The sequence below is a fragment of the Chroicocephalus ridibundus genome, chromosome 9 (genome assembly GCF_963924245.1).
Source record: "Chroicocephalus ridibundus chromosome 9, bChrRid1.1, whole genome shotgun sequence".
NCBI lineage: Eukaryota > Metazoa > Chordata > Aves > Charadriiformes > Laridae > Chroicocephalus > Chroicocephalus ridibundus.
The window spans coordinates 46,086,499-46,098,521 of record NC_086292.1 but is presented as its reverse complement, the minus strand read 5'-3'; the positions used below and the strand labels follow the sequence as shown (position 1 = coordinate 46,098,521).

Sequence of the window (12,023 nt, the reverse complement as noted above, 5' to 3'; positions counted from 1 at the left end):
ATAAATATTTGCCACCTTGACCACACTTTAAACTTTTCAAGGAAGCCAGTTCCTGAACCCTGAGTGGGAAATAAAACCCCAAAGCATAACATGTTGACAAGCCAGGTTTTTAGTAAACAATTCTGCTAGAAAAAAATAGATTCAAGTTACTATACATTTATATATAAAAATATATGTGTATATGTTTTTGATTAATCGTATTCCAGACCACTTCAGGTTTTATGCATTTTCTCTCTTTTTAAAGTAAGCTAAGAGTGAGACTTTAGTCCTTAACCATACATAAATCCTCCTCAATCACCTCTTTAAAATGTCTCAAAGGCATGTGTGTGCTGTCTCAAATTATTTGAAATTTTATATGCAGTATAATTACATTTACATAATCATTTAGCAAATCAAGTCCAATAATGCCTACATTTTCTCAGCATCATGAGCAGGTTACAAAGTCACTTCCTTACTTCATTGAAACCATTTTTAAACTTCTTCCTTCTTTTAAATGTATACCACTTATTTCCACAGTATGGTCCACGCTATTTGGAGACCAAAGCAAGTGACACAATCTTCTATCAGCCCATAGCGTTTTGCTTTTTTCTTTCTCTCTCTCCACCCTCCCCTTAAGTCTAGCCCACTTCTGGCAATTCTCCATCTATCAAATATGAAGGAATGCACAACAACGTTAACTAATCAGCTTTGTCAACCTTCCCACAAACTCTAGTGTGCATCTAACCATCAACATTCACAGTATCGCCTCTCGGCACTAACTCAGTTCTATACAGCCATGTCGATATTTCATGTAGATTTGGAGGAGATTTTAGTCACTTACATTAAGCACCAGTTTTCACTTTCAACTGAAGCTAGTTGTAGAGCATTCTCTTCCTTTGTAACCGTATGTTTATAACTTACCATGTAACTTCTCTATTCAAACATTTCAAAAAATATATTTTTGAAGGATGTGATCTACTTTCCACCATCTTACTTTTTAGTTTTAAATAGCAAAATATGGCAGCCCAAATTCCTTGCTAAATGCATATCTAGATTGGATACACCAGGTATCCACGAAGGAAGGAAACTGGATCAATTAACATCTTCCTCATCCAATTCTGTATGTGTGCATCCATGTATATTGAGATACAGTTCCCAGATCTTCGATTTCATATGAGGTTCACCCAAACTTTAAAAAAAAGAAGCTAGAACTAATTCAAGTGCCACCAAAATACCATAATGTCACATGGTTAACAAACTACTATGTTGTATGATGCACCAGGAACAGTTCAAAAGACATTTTGGTAATCCATAGCCTGGAAAAGAAGCAATGCTGGGGAGGTGGAGAAAACTGGATAAAAAAAAAACAAAACCAAAAAGCTTTTGGTTTATAAACACAGTGTTTCAACACCAACTTTTCTGTTTATGCTCCCCACACTGTTACACTTGTCTCTTGGCATATGCTCCATCTGGCTGTGGAGATGCATCTGCTTCTTTATGCTGCAGGCTCCACATGTGCAGATGAGCTCTACGTGCTTACTCAGAGCTAGGATCTGACAATCACATCTCTGATACCATATATGTGTATAACTAAAGAACACATACTGCTCCTGTAAGAGCTCTTCATTAAAATTTTGTGAAAAGGCAGAGAAACAGAGTGCCCATTTGGTATTTTAATGCAAGATGACGTCCTGAATACAGCTTCTGTAAGATTATAGTGGTTCACTTACACTACTGTTAACATTTACCTGCTTTTTGCCCCTTTTCTGTCAAAACTATAACATGACCACTATCACACTAAGTCATCACAATCGCGCCTTCCTATTAGAGTCAGCATTTTCCAAGTTAAGAGATTCAGTACAAACATCCAAATCACCTGCTGTAACTTAAACCAAGAAACAATTGTAATTATTCCAATACAGCAGTCTTTTCACAAGAATATGTTTACAGTAATTACACGACAGTTTAGGATGGATTTTTTAATACTTTTTAGTTATTATTTTTATTACAGATTATTGCATATTTCAAGGACAGCTGTCAATATCTGGGGTATAACCTAAGCCTTATACAGCGCATTATATTATAATGAAAACAGCATTAAACTATACAGCACAGAAGAGGCTCATTAACTGACACTTATCTGAAATTCTCATGGGCACAGACACCAACCAGCAAAGTAGGTCACATTTTAGACAGGCTCCTAAAAATCAAACCACCTCAGTTTGATGAGGTGATACGACGGAATATGCACAACCCACCCAGAGCCAAGCGTAGGTTAAATAAACCCGGTTTTGCTGTATCACTCAAGCAACATCAAAATGTGGAAACAGGATAAAAAGGTCACACTAAACCAGCAAGAAGAGCCTGTTTTCAGCCCTTGACTCCCAGAATAAGAAGAGAGGGAACAAGTGAATGACTGCTGCTTTCTGAGGTCCTCTTGAGGGACAGAAGAGCACGACATAGAAGTGCTGCCTTGTAGAGAATCTGTAATAATCTTAACATCCCCTACACTAAGGAAGATTGAGTATGAATGCCTGCTCATTTCTCTTTTCCTTTGGATCAAAAAAGGATGAACGTTCCAAGCTCTCAAATTGTCTTTTATACATTAAAACATTCTGTTGACCATATGGATACAGAATCCTGATAAAGCATGAAATTCTTCCCATTTTACTCTGCAGAAGTACTCTACTACTTTCTTCAGGAAAAATTATTACTCGTCAAGAATAATGTGTTACAGAAAAAAAGTCCATGAACATTAAAGCATCACATGCTGCAACACCTACGGTAAGTCCTTCAAATCACAGACAGTACTTCAGTAAAACAATCTTCAACTGTGCCATTACAGCTTTATAAAACTAAATACATGATCCTAATTTTTCAAGAATTCAAAGCACACAATGAATGAAAATTTCACTTTTTTCAATATCCCTATATATATGGTCCACCTAACCTGTGCAAGAGCACTAGCTTTCATTCAAATAACTATGAAAAAATAAGACTTATTGTACAACACAACAAAACCCCTCATCTGATAAGAACAGAACCATATTCTCCAAAAGCAAGAAACATCAGATTTTTTTTTAAATGATAATTTATATTACTGAAATCATATGAGGGTTATTTTGTAATTTCAAAAGAAGATATATTATTTTCCTTTCATGAGACTTAAACTAAAAATTTCATTACACTCACCACCTCTTCAGTAAAATGCCTTTTACTAAAAGTTCAGGAGATCAGCAATCATAAGCAAAGTTTCACTGTCCTTAACAACATCAGCTGTGTTCACCTTCCACATTTCAGAGGGATGCAGAAATTCACCTAAAAAAACCCACTAGACAAATCATACCTGATTCTGATAAGCAAGGAAGTTTTTTCACAGACCTACGTTCTGATGATTTTGAGTATTTCAAACAATCCTGTTTTCCCTATTCACCATTTTTCCAATGCTGTAGAACAGATTCAAACAGCAAAGAAGTTGAAGAGGTTGTGTTCAAGCTCAAAAAAGCCACACAAATTATCCTTTAAAACTGTGTGCAGGCCATCTGTTACAAGATCTTCTCCCTTAATCTTCAAAGTACCAAATGGCAGGGAACAGACCATCCCCAAGTATACTACTGATACTTAGAAAACTAAGCTTACATTAAAATGAAATTTTGTAACTTCCAATTCCAGCCTGTAACTCTGCCAAGATGACTGAAAAACCACATTCCTTACATCCCTATCAGTTACTAGTTACCAGTAGCTATGAAAGAAAACAAAAAGAAAATTATGAAAACAAAACCCCATAGTAAGAAATAGATAAAAAAGCCAACAATTTATTGCTAGGTAGACCGTTTAGAAATTGAATAAAAAAAAAAAGAGGGGGGATGTGGGACAAGGAAATGTTAACAGAAATTACAAAGAAAAATGGGACCAATGAAAACACATAAAAGGGATAAAAAAATTAGGAAAGAATAGGTATAAGACAGCAACAGAGCATTCACATCTACAGTAACACGTACAGGGAAAGACATAAGGGCATGTATCAAAAAAAAATTCCAGCATTCATTTAAGATGCCAGTACTCTCCCTCCTACTATGTTTTCACACAAACGTTCCAGCAGCAACAGAAGATACCAGGCTCCGGGCATACAAAAGCAATTCCTATGCCAAAATTGAACAGGAGCCAACTATAAGGGGAAGATGTCTCATCAATTTCACTTAATCATTTACAACATTACCATCTACCCAGTACTGAAAATAAGTAACAGTAGATTTGTTTCTTCTCTTATACAGCTTCTGAGCTGTGTAGAATTATCTTTCCTTCTAGCACAGCAAAAAACCCCTCCTGTCATGCATATCAGGAACACAGTGGGTCAAGACTAGTTTCACGGCGAGCCCACATCACAATAAATACCATCTGTCATATCCAAGGAGGCAAGTGACTTACCAAAGTGTTAACTAAGATGCATACATCCACTATAACTCCATAAAATGGAATTACTTATTCTAAATTGGTTTAGTATATATTTGCCAGATTGGGGGGGGGGGGGAGAGAGAGTAGGTTGTAATTTTTATTTGTTAAAATAGTATTTCTACATAGGCACAATAAAGAGAAGCCCTTTTAGGCTGTTCTTTCAGAACGTTTCCAAAATGCTGGTGCTGTAACTTCACCTCTATCATGCCACAAGCACCTGTCAACGGTGAAACTGCTTGAAGCAGTGAGCTTTTGGCAACCTGCTAGTGCTAAAATACAGGAGCCTTACTCTTCCCCCATCTCATCTCTTCTCCCACGTTCTTCCCTACCTATGCTGTAACTGTCACTGCATCTGCTCCAAAGCACATCATATTCTCCACTGAACCAATTCAGCTCTGAATTTTCCACTGAAAAGGCATGTTTCTCTAAATTAAAGACATTATTTACATAGTGAGAAGCAAACCATCCAAACCCAACCATGAATGATATCTCTTAATTGCATAAAGAACAACAGCTAATAGACTACAACGTTACCACGCAGGCAGAGCAAATCTAAAATGCAATCAGTTGCAAAAACTGAAACTGTGGAGTATGTCCCTGAAATACTGTACACACAATTTTTTTTCCTTGAATCCAGAGAGAAGGCATCACTCTACGTTACACATATATTGAGCTTGTAAATATTTCATTCTACTGACTTAACTTTCCCATCTAGAACACAGTCATAAGCTTAAAGAACTTACTTTCCCTGCAAAAAGGTATACACTCCCCTCTGGCTAAATAACTTTTTACTAAGAAAGAAAAAAAAATATAAACCAAAACATTTCAAGCAAACTAAAGAACACACAGGCCTAACCTGAAGAGACTGGGAGATGCACTCCTAAATTATACTATGTTTGAAAAATGAAAGTCCCAAATCCCACACTAGTATAATACAGTAAACCTATAGAGAAAAATTAGACAGAATCTGCAGACAAGCCTTGGATGTTGCCCCAGGATAGAAACCATACATACACTTGGCTACCGACTGCACTTTTTTATGTAGTTGCCAGGGGTCAGACACTTGACCTTGGAAAAAAAAAATTGAAAAAAAGACACCAAAAAACCTACAGGCAGCCTTGCACAGCAATTATTTTGGAAGAGGTTCTTAGTCCTTATGATGTGAAGAAGCTCTATTTCCACAAGTCTTAACACAAAGAGGCTTCAGACGCAGAACAAAAGTCAGCCTGGCTAACTGACTTGCTTGTATTCCTTATCTCGAATTCATATCTGTCACAGTCAAAAGCTCATCTCGAAAGAATTAGGTTTTCCCTTCCTCTACAGAGGCTATACCTTATTTATACTAATCCAGTGACTAAGCAATATTCCTCCAACTCTTTAATGCTTGTATCATCCCTCTTATTAGTACTCAATGCTAAGGACAGAAGTTGGGGTGGCTGACAAATTAACAGAGAATCTTCTGAGGAAGAAATACAAGGCATTTGTTTATTTCTCAGTTTTCTCATTTAATTTTTGTTGAAAACTTATTTACAAGATCAGCTAGTATCCTCCCTGTACTCTGTGATCCCCTTGGCAATAGACTCTTCAGATATATAAGGCTAATCACTATTCCTAAATCATTCCTAAAAAGCAAGGCATTTGTTCAGAAGACAACTTCAGAATTTAAATGAAACACTTAAGTCAGCCACCTGTTTTGGTCTATTTACAGGACTACTGGAGACATGACTCTTATCTGAAATGCAGTTACAGTACATAAAGGCTCCAATTGCCAAGAAAATCCTTGTTTTCTACTGCACCTAATTTAGAAATTATGTACTGGAAAGAGTTTCTATTTAAAGCACAAGCATAATAAAAGTAGATGAAACCACTACCTTTAGTAAATATCTATCTCTGCAGAAACTGCAGTCATTCTACTGCTATGTTTTACCTGACATACAGAGTGACTGGACAACAAATTTAATTAAGTTCATTTGCTCCACAGAGTCGCTTTTTTGGGTGGTTTTTTTTTTTTTGGCTGAACAAGGGTCAGCACAGGTTGTGCTTGATTTGACTGTGTGCAACATTTGACTGGTAAAGTGGCTACTACCTCAGAAGAGAAAAGGGACAACTGTAATTGTCTTTTACGCTGAGTGCACTCTTTGGACCTTATTCTCCATCCAATTGATTTTTTCCATGAAAACCTTGAACGTTTCCCCTCCTCTCTCCCCCAGAAAAAAAAAAATATATCATCTTTCACACCTCTATTTCCACTGCCAAATGTGGCTGAAATCAAACACGTCTCCCAGAAACTGGCAGGGGGTGGAGGGCAGATGGGAAAAGAACATGTCTGTAAAGACTTATTGCCTTAGACAAACCAGACTAAAAACAGTAGTTTACATTTTTTAACAAGGTTTTCATGTTATTAAATACATTTGGTTAAAATACCTTGAAATACTCTACATTGCTCTATAATTGAAGTATTAAGGAGACAAGAAAACTGATGTGTCTTTTCAAATTGTTACCTCAACGATATCTGAGTTGGTTCTGCTTTCATGGGGCTCATTGTATTCTGTGTATTTAAGTAGAACTTTGTCCATATCAGTGCTGGCATACTGAAAGAGTTTGTTAGAGCTGTTAAAAATGATGAGTGCTATTTCACAGTCACAGAGTACACTCAACTCATACGCCTTCTTCATTAATCCAAACTTCCTCTTTGTAAAGGTGACCTAGAGAAGAAAAAAAAAAAAAAATCATTCTTTAACACATGACAAGGGTTTGAAAGACTATAATCAAGTATTCAAGGAATATACCAATTAAGGAATATACTATTAATTCCTACTAACAAGCAACACAACTGAACATGTGTACAAGCTTAAAAAAAGAGCTGCTTCTCATATCTGGGTGTCACTTCTAGGGCCAATGATCCATATTAGACTAAGCTAAACAATCACACCCCCACAACTCTTCCACTGGTATATAATTACCAAGGAGAATTAAAGTTTGTATGATCCTCTAACCATATTTCATTCTGTTCAACCAACACCGACTTTCCAGGTATCACAATATTTTCCTCTGTGACGATGAGGTATCCTGTAACTAGTTTACAAGTTACTCACAACCTTAATTCTAGTAAAATCAAAGAAAACAGCAGCGTCAATGGACGCAACGCTGTTACTATGCTTCTATGATTTCTAATTATACAATGCTAAGAAATATGCTTATTTTGTTGCTACTAAACCATCTAATCAGATTTACTTATACTTTTAAGCTGTTTTCTGCCACTTGGGAGCATCAGGAAACAATCATTCTGTCCAATTAGAACCGCTGTGGGGAAATAAATCCATTACAGACCATCACAAAGGAGCATTTGCCCACTGGGGAAGGGGGAAAGACAGTTATAAACATCACCATCAGTTATAAAAAAAAGTTTTAAAAAATTATTCCTTCCACAAGATTTCAGTCAGTTAAAGATATAAGAGTATCAACATATCCAACATCAAGCTGAATCAGACACAGGTCAGATGCTAAGGCCAGCTTTTCTTAAAGGACAATATTTTTACTGAATTTCCTCTTAAGTGTGTCAAAAAGGCACTTAATCTACTTCTATAAAGTTAGTATGATGAGACCTTTTCAATAAAGATGCTATTTTTGGATCTAGCCTTTCAATGTGAGCTTCAGTATTGAAGGAAACACCTCTGTTTATGGCCATATCCACATCCCCATGTTACGATTCAAAGTATACACCTCTACAACAGATGACTGACTTACAGGCAACAGTGAGAATACTTTTGCAAGATCAGAATGAAGTAAACCACAAGAAACTATCAAACCTGTTTAATAGGTTTCTATAGCTTAACTAGGTGTACATCAAGTTTTTGGGAGATGGATGGGAAAGTTCTGTATATACACACCTCAAGGCATTTTTTCCAGAGATAAGTATCTCAGGCATGTTACTTTTTGAATACTATCCATAATACAAAATATGTACTATCCTTCCCACCACATAAACAGCCTCAGAGGGATGCAGACAGATATAGTAACAACAGTACGTCCACAGAATGCTGACAGTAACTGTACTATTAAAACAGTATATGCGTACTTTGCTCTTCCACCATAAATGTCTGCAAAGATACTGTGGACCTGAGATTCCTCCCCAGCTATTTAAAAAAAAAAAATCCACTTCCATAAAAAAAAAAGTGCACTGTGCCTATGACTTTTGAAAACCTGGATTGTTAACACTTAGCCACAGCAGAAATGAAGATAATAAACAGAAGACCTACAAAGATGAGAATACGGAGTGTCAGGCATATTATAACCAGAGTTCCATCTAAGATCCTGTGCAGTGTTTCTAACTTAGAAACTTCTTAGGGTTTAAAGACCACTAATCACAGAGCCTCTTGTGAGGCTTGAATATTCCATGTTCAGATGAAAAGTGAGTACTCACCATAAACTTTTATTCAACCCTTTTAAAGCACGTTTGGTGAGAAGCTCCATTACGATACAGCACTATCTCAGAAACAATTTTATGTAAGAGTGCTGTAACACAGTCAAGATTCAACTAGGGTAAGCAGATCTTTTTACCTACTTATTGTTTAACAATTACAATACATTAGTGAGACAAGATCCCAAAAAATCTGACAGGCTTTACCCTAATGCATCTTCTGCTAGTATTTTCAGTTATCAATTCAACAAGTTGACCAAGTACAATCGTAGGTTTTAATGGGCTGTAGTTTTCCCAAACGCAGGTGGAAATTGCACTACCCACATATATACATCTGCTTTTAAAAAACAAATCCTGTATAAGCCCCCCAGCAGTTCTGTCACTTTATACATCCTTCTTTCAGAACACTTGGGATTTATTTATTCTATCTTGGATGGGACATTAAGAATTACTTTGTCTGGGTTCCTTTGGGGATTTGGGGAAACTGGGTTTTTTAAATAGCTGTTGTTCTTCTTCTGATACCTCAATTACAACACACTTAAAAGAATATTACCTGAGTGTGAGCAGATATAGACAGGTACTACTGTTTAGTTTTTGTCAGGAAAAAGGCATCATAAACAAGATGTGTGTGTGCTATATTACTTTGAGAAGTCATTAAATGAAGACTGAAGGCTTAGTTCCACTGAGGACCCGCATGATCCTGGGCAAGGGATCCTAACTTCTCTACTGAAATGTTATCTTTCTCACCTCTTGTAAGACTATTTCACTTAATGAGATTTTTCATTTGTGAGATTCTCAGCTAGCATCAATTTCTCACATTGTATTTGGACAGTGGTGAACCCAAACCCCACTATGGCTAAAGTACAAGCCTCACGTAAATGCACATAGATTATTATCAACTCACTTGTCATTTAAGAACTCAGAAAGCAGAATATTAGTTCTGCAATTTTTTTTTTTCCTTGCCATTTAGTGTGCCATTTAGGACCACACTAAAACCAAAAATACGTATCTTTATTGCAGGCCAAAGGCTTCCTCAGCACTATTTTAATGTTACTTAGCAAAAAAGGGAAAGGAGGAGAGAGCAAAGGCAGCAAGACTGAGCTCCTTTGATATCTAATTTACCGTACTTTATTCTCTTCGGCTTAATGAAGATAAGTGTCCTACAGCTCATTCGAGCAGATAAGACCGCTTAATTAATAATACAATGACAGTCTCATGACAACTGTAATCCCCCAGAGTAATGGTCTATATATTCTGTTTTGAGCTCGCATACAATCCCATCAGAAATAAGATGCTTCTGATAGAACAATAGCTTTTCTTCCACATATGTTATATGAACTTGCTCTGCAGGCAAAGCTCTATGCCATTCTGCTCGTATTTTCAAATAAAAAAAAAACCCTAAACATCACATTAAACATCTACACGGGACCTCATATGAATGTTCATAAGTGACATACTAACCAGCTATATATGCCATAAAAAAAACCTGACAAACTATACTTTTCATTTGGCAAAACAAACCCTAAATACCCTCCTTATCCGGGTCAATAACAACAAAATCTCAGAAGTAAATTAATGCCTAATAAATATCCTTGCATCAGGGCATTTCAGTATGTTAAGACTCTATATACTAGCTATCGAAACCACAGGACACCAGTGGGGTTAAACAACACCATCAATACCTCTATGCATAAATAATTTAGCTGCGCTAACAAAAGCTATTTAATCTCTTTAAAACCTTTTAAAAACAAGATGCAGTATGTTATCATCTCTGGATTTTCCACAGAAAAAGGATAAGGCAAGCCTAATCCCATTTTTAAGCTAGACCTTAAAGCCTCTTCCTAGTCACTAAAAAGCCCCAAAAAGTGGTAGCCAAAAAAAAAAAAAAGAGCCAAAACCAAAATCTAATCCCCATTATTTTGCTTCAGTCATAGCAATAGTGTAAGTGGGCTAAAAATTGATACAAATACACTAATCCTCCTCCTCTCCATTGTTCCAATCTGAACAATGAGATGGAGATCCAAAAAACCCAACTCATCCTGAAAAAAAAACCCACCACACCAAAGTCAGGGTATAGTATAACACTATTTGTATTTCAAGCAGAACAAAAATAAGGTTATCCAACTTACTCCAAATAAGTTAAAAAAGGGGGGAGGGGGATCAATTTCCACCTCTTCCACATGCCCGTAGTTCTAGAGCAAGATTTGAAAGAACTGAAGTTATTAATTCATCTACTTTTACTACGTGTACTTAAGACATTTATCTACATCAAACATACAGTCACTGCGCGATTAAAGCTGTTCAAACACAATACTTGGCTTTCTCCCAAACTCCAATAATACTTTTCTTGCTATATATAGTCTTCTCAGAGTTTACATTGCTTTAAAGTGATACAGGGAGAAAAACAATCCTGATTTCACAAACAAAACAATGGGTTCCGAGCTGATACGTCAGCAGCAATGGTCTCAAACAGTCTCATGGAATTCTGACGCTACACTAACATCAAGTTGGTGCTCAGGAGAAGTAAAAAAAGAAAACCAAAAACTAGGAAGAGAACAGAGAACAAGGAGAAGTAAAAAAAGAAAATCAAATACTAGGAAGAGAACAGAGAACAAACATCAGCACACCACTATGTAAGTCCATGTTTTGCCTGCATCTTGAATGCTGCACAGTTCTGGGTCCCTTTGCCACCAAAAATAACACAGCAATACCCAAGAAGGTTTAGGGAGAAGTGGTGAGAATAGTCAAAGGTGTGTAAAAAATTATGCATTAAAACAAGTAAGCTAGGGTGCTTCATCCGGAAAGAGTTATTTTAAGGGAAAATAAGAAAACATGGCAGACGTCCACAGAACAACAAGCAAGATGGACAGACTAGATAGGGAGTGACTGCTGCCGCTTCCACACAAGAGCTAAGTAACTAGCAGAATTGTAAGTACGCATAAAATAAAAGGTGTTTCAAGAAACAATAGGTAATAGACCTATAGAAAATCCTAGACAAAAGATGTTGTAAATGCTGCAACTTTATAACAGCTCAAAGGATAACTGAACAAGTTCACCGGCAGGGGGTGGGGAAAACAGGAAAAAAAAAAATCCATTAATGGCTACTAAATATACGGAAACCACATCCAGCTCAGGAAATCCCTGAGCTAAGAATAGTCAGAAGCTGGAA

General features: G+C 36.6%; 1 protein-coding gene across 8 annotated transcripts in view; it reads right to left on the bottom strand.

Annotated features, from left to right (window-relative positions):
* MEF2A (myocyte enhancer factor 2A) overlaps positions 1–12,023 on the bottom strand; it is a 93,482-nt gene that overhangs the window by 43,366 nt on the left and 38,093 nt on the right. For all 8 annotated transcript variants that reach the window (XM_063347277.1, XM_063347273.1, XM_063347276.1 and 5 more), the window contains exon 3: positions 6,936–7,139. In XM_063347277.1, the coding sequence (XP_063203347.1) occupies positions 6,936–7,139 (204 nt within the window). The remainder of the gene's footprint in view (positions 1–6,935; positions 7,140–12,023) is intronic.